This window comes from Geotrypetes seraphini, chromosome 4 (assembly GCF_902459505.1).
Source record: "Geotrypetes seraphini chromosome 4, aGeoSer1.1, whole genome shotgun sequence".
NCBI lineage: Eukaryota > Metazoa > Chordata > Amphibia > Gymnophiona > Dermophiidae > Geotrypetes > Geotrypetes seraphini.
In genome coordinates this window covers 311,869,464-311,887,211 of record NC_047087.1, presented here as the reverse complement: position 1 = coordinate 311,887,211, position 17,748 = coordinate 311,869,464, and the positions used below count along the sequence as shown (strand labels likewise).

The 17,748-nt window shown below is 45.3% G+C and overlaps 1 protein-coding gene across 5 annotated transcripts in view; it reads right to left on the bottom strand.

Moving 5' to 3' along the window:
• TDRD1 (tudor domain containing 1) overlaps nt 1-17,748 on the bottom strand; it is a 613,801-nt gene that overhangs the window by 329,045 nt on the left and 267,008 nt on the right. For all 5 annotated transcript variants that reach the window (XM_033943145.1, XM_033943144.1, XM_033943148.1 and 2 more), the window contains 2 exons: nt 16,325-16,513; nt 6,527-6,634 (listed from right to left, as the gene is read on the bottom strand). In XM_033943145.1, coding sequence (XP_033799036.1) covers nt 6,527-6,634; nt 16,325-16,513 — 297 coding nt within the window. The remainder of the gene's footprint in view (nt 1-6,526; nt 6,635-16,324; nt 16,514-17,748) is intronic.

Here is a 17,748-nt window from a genome sequence, read left to right as displayed (position 1 = left end):
ACTTCTTCCTGTCCCCAAGTTCCTCCTACTCCAAGTGGACTACTCCCCCTTCCCTTTCATTACTTTATAGAAACATGATGGCAGATAAAGGCCAAATGGCCCAACTAGTCTGCCCATCTGCAGTAACCATTATCTGTTCCTCTAAGAGATCTCATATGTGCCTTCCCCATGCCTTCTTGAATTCAGACATAGTTTCTGTCTCCACCACTTCCTCCGGGAGACTGTTCTACACATCTACTATCCTTTCTGTAAAAAAATATTTCCTTAGATTACTCCTGAGCCTATCATCTCTTAACTTCATCCTATGTCCTCTCATTCCAGAGCTTCCTTTCAAATGAAAGACTCGACTCATGTGCATTTACCACCACCTGCCATTTTTCAATTAAATTTTGATATTACTTACCATGCTACTGAATTGCATTTCTTGGATATGAAAATCTGGTCAGATCAAGGTTTTCGCACTACAGTTTTCACAAAAAAAAAACAGACTCTAATTCTTTGCTCATTCATTCTAGCATGCATCCAGGGGCTTTGAAAAATAGCCTTCCTGTGTCTGTTTCTTCGTTACAAAAGAATTTGTGACACTGTTCAAGTATGACACGCAAGCAAAACTATTGACACGCAAATTAATGGAGTGGGGTTATCCCAGAAGAATTGTGAAGAAAGCGGAGAAAAGAGCTCGCTGTAACCCCAGGGAACAGTTGTTGACATATAGGAGACATAGAAACAGAAAATGACGGAAGAAAAGGGCCACATCAAGTCTGCCCACTCAATTGATCCTCCCCCTTACTGTCCTCTTGGAGATCCCACTCTGATAACCCCTCCCCTTAACTCTACCCTCTTAGAGATCCAACATGTGCATCCCATTTATTCTTAAAATCTGGCACGCTGCTGGCCTCGATCACCTGTGCTGGAAGCTTATTCCAATGATCAATCACTCTTTCGGTGAAGAAATATTTCCTGGTGTCGCCATGAAATTTCCCGCTCCTGATTTTCAGTGGATGCCCTCTTGTGGCCGAGGGTCCTTTAAGACCCTCGATACGACCTGTGATAGATTTAAATGGCTCAATCATGTCTCCCCTCTCCCTACATTCTTCGAGAGAGTATAGCTGCAATTTATTCAGCCTCTCCTTGTACAAAAGATCCTTGAGCTCCGAGACCATCCTGGTGGCCATTCGCTGAACTGACTCAATTCTCAGCACATCTTTACGGTAATGTGGCCTCCAGAATTGTACACAGTACCGTATTTTCGCGGATATAACGCGCACCATTGTAAAACGCGCACAGGGGTATAGCGCGCAGAAATCACGATGATATGTACAAAAACTTTTCTATACCGCGCTCAGGCATATAACGCGCATGCTGCCCGACTCTCCTTTCGCCCGCCCTGACTTTCCGTGCGCTGTCCCGACTCTCCGTTCACCCCCCCTGACTTCCGTGCACTGCCCTGACTTTCCGTGCGCTGTCCCGACTCTCCGTTCACCCCCCCTGACTTTCCGTGCACTGTCCTCCCTTGAAGTCCTGTCCCCCCTTGAAGGTCTGTCCCCATCCTGAAAGCCTGATGCCCCCCCAGACGTCCGATACATCCCCCCCCCCCCGGCAGGACCACTCGCACCCTCACCCCGAAGGACCGCCGACTCCCCAACAATATCGGGCCAGGAGGGAGCCCAAACCCTCCTGGCCACGGCGACCCCCTAACCCCACCCCGCACTACATTACGGGCAGGAGGGATCCCAGGCCCTCCTGCCCTCGACGCAAACCCCCTCCCCCCAACGACCGCCCCCCCCAACGACCTCCGCCCGTCCCCCAGCCGACCCGCGACCCCCCTGGCCGACCCCCACGACACCCCCACCCGCCTTCCCCGTACCTTTGTGTAGTTGGGCCAGAAGGGAGCCCAAACCCTCCTGGCCACGGCGACCCCCTAACCCCACCCCGCACTACATTACGGGCAGGAGGGATCCCAGGCCCTCCTGCCCTCGACGCAAACCCCCCTCCCCCCCAGCCGACCCGCGACCCCCCTGGCCGACCCCCACGACCCCCCCATCCCCATTCCCCGTACCTTTGGAAGTTGGCCGGACAGACGGGAGCCAAACCCGCCTGTCCGGCAGGCAGCCAACGAAGGAATGAGGCCGGATTGGCCCATCCGTCCTAAAGCTCCGCCTACTGGTGGGGCCTAAGGCGCGTGGGCCAATCAGAATAGGCCCTGGAGCCTTAGGTCCCACCTGGGGGCGCGGCCTGAGGCACATGGTCGGGTTTGGCCCATGTGCCTCAGGCCGCGCCCCCAGGTGGGACCTAAGGCTCCAGGGCCTATTCTGATTGGCCCACGCGCCTTAGGCCCCACCAGTAGGCGGAGCTTTAGGACGGATGGGCCAATCCGGCCTCATTCCTTCGTTGGCTGCCTGCCGGACAGGCGGGTTTGGCTCCCGTCTGTCCGGCCAACTTCCAAAGGTACGGGGAAGGGGGGTGGGGGGGGTCGTGGGGGTCGGCCAGGGGGGTCGCGGGTCGGCTGGAGGGGAGGGGGGTTTGCGTCGAGGGCAGGAGGGCCTGGGATCCCTCCTGCCCGTAATGTAGTGCGGGGTGGGGTTAGGGGGTCGCCGTGGCCAGGAGGGTTTGGGCTCCCTCCTGGCCCGATATTGTTGGGGAGTCGGCGGTCCTTCGGGGTGAGGGTGCGAGTGGTCCTGCCGGGGGGGGGGGATGTATCGGACGTCGGGGAGTCGGCCGGGCAAGAGGGCTTGGGCTCCCTCTTGCTCCGATCGTGGGTGCGGGTGGGAGCGCGTGCGAGCGGTCGTTCGGGGTGGGGGTGCGAGCGGTCCTGCTGGGGGGGTGAATCGGACGTCGGGCGGGGTGGGAACTATGTTTAAAAACTTTTCTATACCGCGCTCAGGCATATAACGCGCGAGGGGTATGCGCGGTACGTAAAATCACGTATAACGCGCGCGTTATATCCGCGAAAATACGGTATTCCAGATGAGGTCTCACCATGGTTCTGTACAAAGGCATAATGACCTCGGGCTTCCGACTAATGAAACTTCTACAGATACAACCCAGCATTTGTCTAGCCTTGGATGAAGCCTTCTCCACTTGATTGGCAGTTTTCATGTCTTCACTGATAATCACTCCTAAATCCCGTTCTGCCGTAGTCCTAGCCAAGGTCTCTCCATTCAAGGTTTAAGTTCTGCACGGATTTTTGTTGCCAAGGTGCATGATCTTACATTTTTTAGCGTTGAATCCCAGTTGCCAGGTCGAGGACCAATGCTCTAACAAAAGCAGGTTCTGCGTCATACTGTTGGACAAATTGCTGTGACTTACTATGTTACATAGTTTGGCGTCATCGGCGAATAATGTTAGTTTCCCTTGAAGCTCTTGAGTCAGGTCTCCTACGAATATGTTGAAAAGGATCGGGCCCAAGACCAAGCCCTGTGGCACTCCACTGGTCACCTCCGACGTTTTAGAGAGGGTACCGTTAACCACCACCCTCTGAAGGCTACCACTTAGCCAGTCACTGACCCATGAAGTTAGTGTTTCTCCTAATCCCATTGATTTCATCTTGCTCAATAACCTGCGGTGTGGGACGCTATCAAAAGCTTTACTGAAGTCCAAGTACACGATGTCCAGGGACTCTCCAAAATCCAGCTTTCTTGTTACCCAGTCAAAGAAGCTGATAAGATTAGATTGGCAGGACCTACCCTTGGTGAATCCATGTTGGTGGTGATCACGTAGCTTCTCCACGTTCAGGATCGTGTCCAATTTGAGTTTGATTAGTGTTTCCATGAGTTTACTCATTATCGATGTGAGACTTACTGGTCTGTAATTCGCAGCCTCTGCTCTACAACCCTTTTTGTGCAGAGGAACGACGTTAGCTGTTTTCCAGTCCAAGGGGACTCTTCCTGTACTCAGGGAGAGATTGAAGAGCACGGATAACAGTTCCGCTAGGATCACACAGCTCTCTGAGCACTCTGGGGTGTAGATTGTCCAGTCCCATGGTTTGTCCGCTTTGAGTTTTGATAGTTCGCCGTAGACGTCGCAGGGTGTAAATTCGAAATTCCAAAACAGGTCTTCCGAGCTTGGTTTTGCCTGCAACTGTGGACCGGACCCCGTCACCTCGCAGGTGAAGACTGAGCAGAAGTATTCGTTTAGTAGTTCGGCTTTATCTGAATTTGATTCTACGTAATTCCAGTCTGGTTTTCGAAGGTGTACTATCCCATCTGTGTTTCTTTTTCTGTTACTAATATACCTGAAGAAGGATTTGTCCCCCTTCTTAATTTTCTTTGCTAGATTTTCTTCTACACGAAGCTTGGCCTCTCTGACTGCCATTTTGACAGCTGTAGACCTGGCCATATAATCTATTTTAGCCTCTCTTGTCTCTGATTGTTTGTAGGAAATAAATGCTCTTTTCTTTGCTTTAATGAGGTCCAAAATCTCTGCGGTAAACCATTGTGGTCTATTGTTTCTTCGCCGTTTACTTACTGATTTTATGTAGCGGCATGTTGCTACGTGTAGGGTAGATTTCAGGGTTGACCACATAGCCTCCACATTATCAGTTACAGCTTGGTTTTTCAGTGCTCGATAGACGAAATCACCCATGCGTTTGAAGTCAGTGCCTCGAAAGTTGAGTACTTTTGTTGTCGTGCTTGATCTGGTGAAGCCTTTCCTGAGGTTGAACCATACCATGTTATGGTCGCTGGAGGCTAGCTTATCACCCATCGAAACCTCTGAGATGCTTTCTCCGTTGTTTATGGCCAATCAGGGACATCCTTAGATTCCTCCCTAAGGAAGTCCCTGATTGGCTGAAGCGCCCCAGGCCTTTCCCAAGGCGCCCAAGGAGCCTCAGCCAATCAGGGCCATAGGCCCCTCCCTGTGCATCAGATGATGCGCTGGGGCATGGCCTAAGGCCGCTATTGCATAGCGGCTGGCAGCAGCAGGACTTTGCGCTTCCTCTTGCTCCCGAAGAGGATCGAGGCCTAAGGAGCAGGTGGGACCGGGCACCCCTTCTGCTCCCAAAGATGGATCCTCGGGGCCTAAGGAGCAGGAGGGACCGGGCACCCCTCCTGCTCCCAACATTTGTAAGGTACACGAGACAGGTGGGCAGGGCCAGGCCTGGGGTGGGCCGGTCATGCATCCCGTGGGGCCAGTTGGGGTGCAGTGGTTGAGCCGGTGGGGCCTGTGGCAGGAGCGAGGCCAACGGAGCAGGAAGGACTGAGCACCCCTACGGGGGGGGGGGGGGGTGGAAGGGGTTGGGTCGGTGGGTGGGCTATTCTCTCAAGCTCCCCTGACTTTCCTGCTCTCTGCCACCGTTCCTCTCAGTGCAGCCCCACTTTAAAATCATGGGCTTGCACTGCAGAGAAGGGCAGCAGAGAGCAGGAGAGTCGGGGGAGCCAGCATCGGGATGAGTAGATCTGGGCAGAGCCCTGACAGCAGTGACAGGAGGCTGCTTCTCCTGTCACTACTGTCAGGGTCTGCGTATGAGCAGGGATCACACATTTACGATCCCTGCTCGCAAATGGGGGCGTTCATCTGATTGCCCCCATTTGAATATGACTGGTTTGTGAATCAGTCGGACCTGCCCGAATCAGAAAAGGATTGTTCCGATTCGGAAAGGTTAGTGAATCTAGCCCAAGGTCGTTTCTTGGGAAGATTGGAGAAGACATGACAACATTGGAGCTCAAGTCGTCTTTTGTCAGCTCAGTCCTTGAACGTGCCTCTGGGTGATTTTGCCCTTTTCCAAACCTGAGCTGTTCTGTGAAGGAGGTTTTTTTTTGACAGTGAAAGTATTTAAAGTAGTTTTGATTTGTAACTTTTGGTTCTATACTGCTACATTAGTCTGAGGCTTCTTCTCCCTCTTTTTGGGTGCCTGCTGGGTTTGAAGAGGGGGGTACCTCGGTGTCACGATCACACAACATTGTGACTCATTATATGAACATATTATTTGTTGTGTGTCCTCGTATAATTTATTTAAACATCTCTATCAAATCTCCCCTCTCCTGCCTTTCTGTAAAATATACATATTGAGATCTTTAAGTCTGTCCCCATACACCTTATGACAAAGACCACACACCATTTTAGTAGTCTTCCTCTGGAATGACCCTATCCTTTTTTATAACTTTTTGAAGGTGCGGTCTCCAGAATTGTATACAATATTCTAAATGAGGTCTCACCAGAGTCTTATACAGAGGCATCAATATCTCCTTTTCCATACTGGCCAAACCTCTTCCTATGCACCCTAGCATCCTTTATCTTTACAGTCCGTTCTCATTATTCACAGTAGTACAGTTCCCAAAAATGTCTGCAAACTGCAAAATTGCGAACAACAAAACACGTCTATAGGAAAATAGAGGTTTAAGTTCCAGCAGTATATTATGTCTCAGAATTGTGGAAAACGAACAGTGGATCCAATGGGGATATTACTAGTTCATCCAGAATGACATTTATTACACTAGAAAACCCTAAAGCTTTTGCACACTTATTCACCATAATCCAGATCATATTACAATCAATCTGTAACAAGTAAGAAAATATTTAGGCTTACCTGTGAACTGTGCACAGCAGATATCTGATGCCGCTGGAGAAAAACTGAGAAAAGAAGGGACCATCCTACAATGCTCACTCAAGGCTACCTGTAGCTCAGTAAGCTGGTCTAAAAGAAACAATGTTAGAATTAAGGACTAAAATGACAGAAAATATTTAACATATACAAAATGTCTCAACCACTGAAATTGGTAAATTGTCTAAATGGATGTATTCGGTAAGTGTTTAAAGGTCCCAACTCAGTGTCTGGCTAGGAATGAGAAATGGAATAATCTGATCTCCCTTGGATCCTCCCAGACCAGTCCAGATGATATGAATAGGTTCTGTCTACATGCCAGAAGATGACAGGGAACATTTATGAACCCTGTCCTATATGATCCTCAGGTTTTTCCTATAAACAAGCAAATGTAAATCTTCCCCAGCAACTAGAAACACCTACAAACCCCAGAGAGATCCCAATAAAGGTGAAAGCAAAACAAAATTGTAGGACTATGCCTATACTACCATTTTTAGGCTTTTGGGCCTAGTGATGCCACGAATCAATTTTACTACTGCCAGCACATCTTGGAATGCTACATGCTGCATATCTGTTAGCCAGGCCACCTACCTAACAGGGCAACTCACTGCCAAAGGAATGCGAGAAAAGAGTCTCCAACTTAGGGCTGTTAACAGCCAATGCCCAGAATCTTTATCTCTAGGACAATTTATTTTGATATTGGACAGACTCTGCTTAATGTATGGTATTTGACCAGCAAATGCTTTGGTAACTGAGACACCGATTGGCCAGAGACATCAGTGGTGGAAAGAAGAAAGGACAAAGGGCTTGGTAAATATTGAGACATAATTCGTGAGGAGTGGTGGAGGTAACATCAAGTTGTATACTAGAGTTGTAGACTGTTAGATTGATGTGCCTTCCTGGGCTGTCCTGAAACAGGTTCCAGGGAGCAGTCTCCTCATGCCTTGTTGCCCCGGAGAGGGAATGTGTAAGACTGTCCCCAGACAGCGCAAAACTTTACCTTTGGTAATCAAAGAACTGACAGCTATTGCTGGCTTGCATCATTTCAAGAACTGATCCCTGCAGCGTGTTGTAATCGTCCTGAAGCCCACTGGTCAATGGAGGAGAAAGCACAGTTACTTACCGTAACAGTTGTTATCCAGGGACAGCAGGCAGATATTCTCAACAGATGGGTGACATCACCGATGGAGCCCTGCAGCAGACAGCCTCGCAAGCAGACTTGCTTGAAGATCTTTGTAAGAGCTTACGAGTGCTGCACTGAGCATGCACAAGTGCCTTCCCGCCCGAGTCAGGGCGCACATCTCCTGTGAGGCACCTCAGTTCAGATAACTAGCTAAGAAACCAACCAGAGGAAGAGGGTGGGTTGTGAGAATATCTGCCCAGGACAAGCAGGCAGCATATTCTCAAGTGGGTGACCTCCAAACTAAGCATAATGGGATAGAGGGAGAATTGGCAAGTTAAGAAAAGAGATTTTACAAAACAGACTGGCCAAAATGGCCATCCCTTCTGGAGAAAGTATCCAGACAGTAATGAGAGGTGAAAGTATGAACCGAGGACCAAGTGGCAGCCTTGCAGATTTCATCAATAGGAGTTGATCTGAGGAAAGCTACAGACGCCGCCATTGTTCTAACTCTGTGGCCCGTGACTCGACCCTGCAGGGGGAGCTCCACCAGCCTGAGCATAGCAGAAAAAGATGCAAGCAGCCATCCAGTTGGATATGGTTTGCTTCGAGACAGGATGCCCCAACTTATTTGGATCCAAGGAGATGAAAACTTGTGGGGCTGTTCTGTGAGGTTGCATGTAGAAAGCCAAGGCACGCTTAGAGTCCAAAGTATGAAGCGCCACTTCTCCAGGGTGAGAATGAGGCTTTGGAAAAAATACTGGAAGAACAATAGATTGATTGATGTGAAATTCTGAAACAACTTTAGGCAAGAATTTTGGATGAGTATGGAGGACCACTTTGTCATGGTGGAAAACTGTGAAAGGTAGATCCACAACCAAGGCTTGTAACTCACTGACTCTTCGAGCAGACGTGAGGGCAATCAGAAAAACCACTTTCCAAGTAATATACTTGAGATGAGCCTTATCAATTGGTTCAAATGGAGGCTTCATCAATTGAGCCAGGACAACATTGAGATCCCAGACCACTGGAGGTGATTTGAGCGGTGGATGTACATTAAAAAGTCCTTTCATGAACCGGGAAACCACAGGATGTGCAGACAGGGGTTTCCCATCAAGAGGCTGATGGAAAGCAGCAATCGCACTGAGATGATTTGGATAGATGTAGACTTGAGGCCAGATTGTGATAAGTGAAGTAAATAATCCAAAACAGAAGCCAAGGAGGTAGACATTGGCTCCATTTGGCGAGTAGAACACCAAGCAGAAAATCTAGTCCATTTCTGGCCATAACAATGCCTAGTGGACGGCTTTCTGGAAGCCACTAAAATGTCCTGTACAGATTGAGAAAACTGCAGAGTCAGTTAGGTTGAAAGGTACCAAGCTGTTAAGTGTAGAGACTGCAGATTGGGATGAAGTAAGGATCCCTGATTCTGAGTGTGGCCTCACCATGGTTCTGTACAACGGCATCATAACTTCAGGTCTCCTGCTGACGAAACTTCTGCGGATACACCCCAATATTTGTCTTGCCTTGGAGGAAGCCTTCTCCACTTGATTGGCAACTTTCATGTCTTCGCTAATGATCACTCCTAGATCACGTTCCTCCGTGGTCCTAACCAAGGTCTCACCATTTAGTACATAAGTTCTACGCGTGTTTCTCTTGCCCAAGTGCATTATCTTGCATTTTTTATCATTGAAGCCTAGCTGCCAATTATTTGACCATTGTTCCAGCAGCAGTAGGTCGTGTGTCATATTATCAGGTAATAAGCTTTTGCCTACTATGTTACAAAGTTTGGCGTCGTCGGCGAACAGTGATACCCTTCCTCTAAGTCCTTGCGTCATATCTCTTATGAATAAGTTGAATAGAATCGGGCCCAGGACCGATCCCTGCGGCACTCCACTGATCACGTCCGACGCTTCAGATGGGGTACCGTTCACCACCACCTTCTGAAGTCTGCCGCTCAGCCAATCCCCAATCCATGTAGTTAGAATGTCTCCTAATCCTATCGATTTTAGCTTGTTCAGTAATCTTCGATGAGGGACGCTATCAAATGCTTTGCTGAAGTCCAAATATACCACGTCCAGTGACTCTCCGGCGTCCAGTTGTCTAGTAACCCAGTCAAAAAAGCTAATCAGGTTAGATTGGCATGATCTACCCTGGGTGAACCCGTGTTGGTGTGGATCACGTAGTTTTTCTTCATCTAGGATTGTGTCAATATGCTGTTTGATCAGTGTTTCTATGAGTTTACACACTATAGACGTGAGACTCACTGGTCTGTAGTTTGCTGTCTCTGTCCTGCAGCCCTTTTTGTGGAGTGGGATTACATTGGCGGTTTTCCAGTCCAAGGGGACCCTTCCTGTGCTTAGGGAAAGATTGAAAAGAACAGATAATGGTTCTGCCAGGACTTCTCTTAACTCCCTGAGCATTCTGGGGTGTAGTTTATCCGGTCCCATTGCTTTGTTTACTTTGAGTCTTGATAGTTCGTTGTAGACGCTACTGGGCGTAAATTCGAAATCTTGAAACGGGTCTTTCCGGTTATCTCCCGTCTGAAGCTGAGGACCAGCTCCCGGTGCTTCACGAGTGAATACTGAACAGAAGTATTGGTTTAGTAATTCTGCCTTCTCAGAGTCTGATTCTGCAAATTTACCGTCCGATTGCTTCAAGCGTACTATCCCATCTTTGTTTCTTTTCCTGTCACTGATATAGTTGAAGAAAGATTTATCCCCTTTCTTAATTTTCCGTGCTAGCTCTTCCTCCATTCGGAGTTTGGCCTCTCTGACGCACAGGAGACGCGCGCCCTGACTCGGGCGGGAAGGCACTCAGGCATACACAGTGCAACACTTGCAAGCTCTTACAAAGATCTTCAAGCAAGTCTGCTTGCGAGGCTGTCCGCTGCGGGGCTCCGTCGGTGACGTCACACACCTGTTGAGAATATGGTGCCTGCTTATCCTGGGATAACAGTCAAGTCACCCCCTTCAAAAACATACCAAGCTCACCACTTCAGTTATGGAGGGTCTGGCAACAGAACAGTTCATGGATTATTTGGATCGTTTTGACATAAAGCATTTTCTCAATTTGGATTCCGTTTTGAGCATTATACAGAGACATTAACATTGTAAGGAAATAAAATTATATTTGGGCAACGGGTCTTTCAAGTGCATTTGATCTAATAGATCATAGAGTACTTCTTAATATTTTAAACATAGGATTAGTTGGAAATGTACTGACTTGGTTTCAAAGGTTTCTGACATTCAGATCTTATAGAAGCCAGATGCAAGAAGTCCTAAGTTCCCTCTCTTAAAATCATTAGCACACGTCGACAATATATTTTTTCCGTCACAGCACTACAAACGTGGAATTTCTTGCCCATTCATCTAAGAGAAGAACGTCTTATAAACAGATTTAAGAGCCAGTTAAAGTGCTTTCGTTTTAAAGATGCCTTTGACTGGCTAGTTTCTTAGATTTGGTCTGCTCCTTCGAATTTTATGCTGCTATTTTTATTTATCCCCTCCTGATGTTTAACCCTTTATTTGTTTCTTTCTATTAATTATTGTATTTCTTACCCTTTTTCCCCTTTTATAGTGTATGTCATGTACGTTGAGTATTGTTTGCATGTTTGTTTCCCCTTATGTACATTGCTTTGAAGTATGATTAAGTGATTAATCAAATTTTAAATAAAACTTGGAATTTCTTTTTAGATCCTAAATTCATCAAGTCGCTAGGACTCTAGCATGAGTCAATGACACTTAATTAGTACGATGGAAACGAAAAGACTGGATGTAGATGTTCTGAAAGATGATTTATTATTCGCTCTTCACAGTAAAATCATAAAAACACAAATACAAGTCTAAAAATATAATACATATGTGATTGTCCAGCTGAGAAAAAAATTAGAGATGGCAGGCTATCACGCGTTTATTTATGTTGATAATACTACTGTTCTGTTTCAATTGGATGGCATGTTACAAGATATTAATCTGAAAATTTCAGTGTTTTCATCTGATTATAGATTGGATGAGTGCTTCTTAGTGCTTGTAAACTGAACAAAGATAAAACCACATTTTTACTAATTGGTTCTAAAGACATTCAAGGGAAAGGTTTACCGTATTTCCCCACACCTAGGCCGCCCCCATGTATAAGCTGCAGGAAATGTCGATTTAGGTTTTTAAAAATTCTGTCCCATGTTACTTACCGCGGCTTATCTAAGAGTTTTAAAAACCTAAATCGGCCTATACAATGAGGCGGCCTACACCGGTGCATAAAGGCAATTTCATTTCTCATGTTCTTCGAGGTAGTGTATAAATTCATTGAAGTCCAGCTGTCTATCTCTATTTGTGTAACCAGCTTTAACTATTTTCTGGTTGGCTTCCTTCTCCAGCGTCATTCCCATGCTCTGCAAGCCTCCTGCAGCTCGGCAATGTCCACTTTGTCATCCTGATTCTTGTCCAAGTAGTTGAAGAGGTCAGTGTCCAGGATGTCTAGTAAAACGTTTGATTATCCCTGCAGGATGACAATCTAGATCAGCCCACTTCCCACCCACATACTGCCCTAACCACTCCTCCAGATAAGGCCCTTTCAGCTCTGGATGCACAGCGGTATTCAGAGGCACAAAAGTCCCACGACATGTCCATGAAGTCAGTTTGATTATCGGCACTTGCATACTTTTAGGTTTACCAAGTGCCGAACTGGGTGGATTTTTAAACGTGTTTAAGTTTTGATTATGAGCCCCAGAGTGTTCAACATCCTTAACTCCTACAATTTCTAAGGTGTATCAAAAGGAATTAAACTTTTAATTAAGAGTATTTTTTAGTGTGCTCAGAGACCCAGAGCCAGCAAAAATGTTACTAGTCTCAGATGTAGGCTCAAGGTATTACCACTGCACACAAGGTTTTCTTATAATCATAGCAAAATCTCCAAAACATTCATGATTGTGGGGTGAAGCTTGTTAAATTGTTGATGAGATGTGAGGAGTTCAAATCTGAGTTCAAATAATGATGTCATCAATATATCTGAGGTGAAGTAAGAGTTCAGGAAGCATTGCTCTAAGTCAGACAAGAAAAGGATAAATTGGGTCTTACCTGCTAATTTGCTTTCCTTTAATCCCTCCAAACTGATTTAGACTAATGTATTTTTTTCACTTGAATTTGTCTGTGGCAGTAGGATGTGTTGCAACCATGCAATAGTCTTATATTGTAGCTCCTTTCCCTACTTTTCTTGATTTTATATACAACTGCTTATATGATTTGCAGTGTTGGACAGTATAATTAAGTAAAAAAAACTTGGAGAATACCTAGAACTGTTCTGCGCAGTCCCCAGGAGTCAGTATTTCCATAACAAAACAGCCTAAAGTTTCCATGTTTTCTTTCTCCCTTCTTCACTCTTTTTAAACTCTCTTTCTGTCCCTGCTTCAGCAAAGGACTCTCTGCTTCCTACAACAGACAATATAACCTGAGTTTTCCATGTGTGATATTTATTTTGTTGACAACCAACAATCACAACCACAGCCAAGAACCAACCAATGCATTTACAGTGCTGTTTATGCCCAACACTATAAACTCACCCATCAAACAAACAGATTAGGCAGGTATTAGATTGGTCTGGAGGGACTAAAGGAAAGCAAATTAGCAATCGGGCCTAATTTATCCTTTCATAGCATTCCTCCAGACCAATTCATACTGGTGGAATCTTGCAAGCTCCACACATAAAACAAGTCTTGAAAACTATATCCTGCCTAGCCTGAACATCCAACCTACAATGCTTCACAAAAGATTGCCAAGGAGGACCAAGCCACATCTCATGTAAGGGAACAATCAAAGACTCCACCCAAGAAGCCAATTTTCCTCCAAAAGAATGCATTTTTAGAGTCTCCAGTACTGGTCATCCCTTAATATATGCTAACAAAATAGTTTTCTTTATCCATCTAGCAAGTGTTACTTTTGAAGCTGACCCCACTTCTGATCTCCAAATCAGGACAAATGATCTGACCAGCAAGTAGCCTCCATTCAGCACAGATGCTCCAACAAGACCTTCCTGACATCCAGTCTCTAAGCACTGCAAAACAAGAGCCATTGGATCCTCCCAGCACCAGCAATGCAATGCTCTGATCAACATGAAATGTTGATGCCAGGGTCCACTGGCAGTTTTTGGATAAGGTGTTGGATAAAGTAAGCATAGGGGAAGCATTTAAGAGGTGGATACATGGCCTTTATTCAGTGCCAAAGGCTCCGGAGTGGGGTGGGGAAGAGATTATAAGACAAGTGGTATAGATTATCATCTCACTTCGGGCACAACACTGAAAGCAAATCCAAGTCCACTGTTCTAACCATTTGGCAGTGAGAATTGGAAATTCCCACTTTTGCAGTTTTGAGTAGATAGTGGTGCTGTTGGTGTCTTCTTCCACATGCGGCTCACTTGGGTCTTCTTTCACATGCAACTCAGTTGGGTTTTCAGATTTCCCCAATGAATATGCATGAGATCTATTTACATGCACTGCTTTCATTGTATGCTAATAAATCTTATGAATATTCATTGGAGAAATTCTGGAAAAACCAACTGGATTGCGGACCTCAAGGCCCAACTTTGACACCTGTGTACTAGTACATGTTTGGGTGCTTGTCCCTTCAAGACAGAGAGCTGCCAGAAGCAGGAGAATGAAGCCTGCTCAGCAGTATGAGTCCTAAACTTTTTTCCCGCCCTGACTTAGGAGGCATCACTTAGAGCTCCTTAAAGGCAGGATCAGGTTTCATGATGGGCAGAGCAGGAGCAGGAACGAGAGCTGGAGAGGAAACACAAGCAGGGAGCAGAGCACGAGAGAGGCAATGGAGAATGCAGGCTGGAAAGCAGCTGGAGTTTTCTCCCAAGGCTTACAACTCAGACTGGGTAATGCAGGAGATGGATGTAGCTTCACCTAACCCAGATGCAGGTTTGCCTTCACTTCCAGAGGCTATGAAAATTGTAGAAAGTTTGCCTTAAGGCTGTGAATACTCTGAGGCTATGCAGATCAACTAAACCAGTGTGAGTTTGTGCATTACTCTGCCTAATGGTGCTGGGTTGGCTGCATAAAGAATTGTGTGTTTTTTTCTGGAATAACCAATGCTCCCTTGCTTACCTGAATACTGAGAAGTTGTATTTTTCCATATGCTCTGAAATTATAGTATTTTGTAAAAGGCTTATTTTGAAAGGAATAAGTTTGAATCAGTTTTGGTTTGAAGCGGCTTTTTTTCCTTTTGCCATTTGCTATAATCAGTGTGCTCCGTCCAGCTGGGGCAGCTCTAAGTTGCCACAGAGACAAGAGGGAAATTAAGATCTGCAGGCTTGCTGCTGCATTTACCCCTAGCACTGTTAAAGTCTTTTTTTCTCTGAGTTCGCTGTATGAGAAGTACTTGGTGTTTTCAAGAACTGTTCAGAAACCATAGCTCCAGTAGTACTGCTGAAATTGATGAACTGTTTGAATCACTCTTATGATAAGAACTGTGGCTGAAGCCTTGCGCACACATTTTTTCCTGCTGTGTGTGAGTGTTAATGCGAAGAATTGGCAGAGACTGTCATTGCCATACTGATCATAGTCCAGCTCAGGAACAACCTTACCCTGGTACAACAACCAGGAATACATTTATTTTTGTGAAGTATTTATTTTTGATTAACAGAACTCATTTTGTTTTCCCTTTTGACAGTCCCAGTGAAGTTAACTGGGCCAGTTTTGTCAAGCCTTAGTTCAAAGACTGTAATTCAAACTGACCAGTTTATTGAAACTGAATTGTTTTCTTTTTGGTACTAATGAAAGAGATCTGTGCTATGTGCCAGGAACATGATGCTGATTTGAAACTTAATTTGGCCGGTGGCCTAAATAAACCTTTTGTTCCTTTGGACATTCTGACTTGTAGCTGGATCATTGAGAGGAAAAGTCTTTACTTACCTATGTATGCACTTCTAGGCAGGGGCCTAGCACCTTTTCAAGTCCTGAAGGGATCATCTAGTTAGAGGACATGCTGGGGTGTTGTCTCAGCCAAAGCGCGCTGAGGGAGTTAGGTACCTAGGTGTGACAATATATGGTGTGCTAATTAACATATAAGTATAGCTGCAGTTCAGTATATCTGTTTGGCCTAGTGTGGCATGTAGGAGACTGTAGTGTGCTGCTTGAAGGGACCCTTTTGCTTTTCCTTTGTGTAAAACTTGACAAAGGGAAGGGCAGAGGTATAAATAAATATAAAAAGGAATGTCAGCCCGGGCATTGCTAGGAGGGAGACCTGAACTCCTCTGGGTATTTTCCTAGATGCAGAAAAGCCCCCTTTCCTCCACTCTGTACTCAACTGGGTGACTTGGGCTCCAGATGCCAGCCCATGCTTGATGGTGCTCTATATAGTATAAGGCAGGGTTTACAAGCGTTTGTTCAGCCTCCATCTGCTGGTAAGAGGGGAAATACCCATTCATCTAGACTGGTCTAGTGGACAATAAGGAAGAATTAATCTATTAAAAACATTACTTTAAATGTATTTAAGTAATTATTTTAATTCATAAAGAATCTCTCATCTTGTCACAAACTTTAAAATTGTGGTAACTTTTTTATAAAGCAACTTCATATCACTAAACATCAAGGAATATTCACTCTGCAAAGAGGAGCAATCTTTCCTTGCAACTTTCTACCTAGACAAAAGAAATTCATTTACGTGCACTTTGTAGCTGCTGGCAAAAAAATTCCTCTGGTCTTTTAAATTCAGCAACAACAGCAGGAAACTCATCTCCCATGCTTGGGGAAATCACTTTAGGGACCAGCAACCTTTGGTCTTCGTTAAGTTCTTTCTTGCTTTCTGTTCTCTTTTCTTTGATGTGCTTCAGAGATACATCCAAAATGGGACCTATGCAACGAATGCATTGTAATTACCGTTTTAGCTGGGTTTATCTTTACACTATCAGAAGCAAGCACAAGGCAAACTGAACATAGCTACGTCTGTAGACAGGAAAAGTAAAGGATTGGCACAGTTCAAACTTGTGCAACTGGTGTGCTACATATTGCACATTCACTATTTAAACAAACTGTAAAAATAAAAGGTGACTATTTGAAGATAAAGCTTACTCCCCTTCTGATCTCATTCATCTGAAAGCCAATTACCAAAGATAGAATGAGGATCTGTATATGCCTTCTCTGTCTTACCACATTTGACTGTTCATTTTCCTCTTCCTACTGCAACACTGCTTCTGCCTCCTTGTCACTTGCACCGACACTGCACACTTGTGTACCTGCTAAACCCCGACACTCAGATCCCATTAGAGAATACCTAGATGCATTTTATAAATCTGCTCTGGCTGATTCCTTCATACTGAAGTATTTTAAAAAGCATTACAGACAAGAATAAGTTAATTCCTTCAGATATGTTTTTTCTTTATAAGTCCAGAAGTTGTGGTCATACTTGCTTAACTCATTTGATCTTTGATCTTTAACGCAACACAATAGTGTGATCTGCCATCTATTATCTAAAGCATTTGCTACTGGTAATTAAAATATCTGTACGAGGTCTGTTCAAAAAGTTCAAGGACTGATTTTATAAAAACGTATTAAACAATCTTACAACTTATTCCATTGGGCCCCTTCAAAGTACTCCTCCTTCCCTATATATACACTTTTCCAAACATTATTTCCACTTCTGGAAATGATTCTTAAACGCATCTTCAGGAATCACCAAAAATTGATGCGTTGAATTGCTTTATGGAATCGAATCACTTTGCTTTCAGCGTGGATTTAAGTTTAAGAAACAAGAAGTCAGCAGGGGCCAAGTAAGGAGGATAAGATGGCTGGGGAAGAACTGTCATTGTGTATTTTGCGATTGTTCTTCTGGTCTGTCATCAACCGTGGAACAAACTGCCACAACGCGAGACATCCCCAACTTCTCTGTTAGAAAGTTGTGCCATGAACCAATGGAGATGTTGCATTCCTCTGTCAATTCTCTAACAGTTAATCGCCGATTAGCGCGCACAAGAACCCTCACTTGATCAACATGATCAGTTGATGTCGATGGTCTTCCAGTTCGTGAATCATCTTCCACTGATTCACGACTACTTTTGAAGCGTGAATACAATTCAAAACACTTTCCAC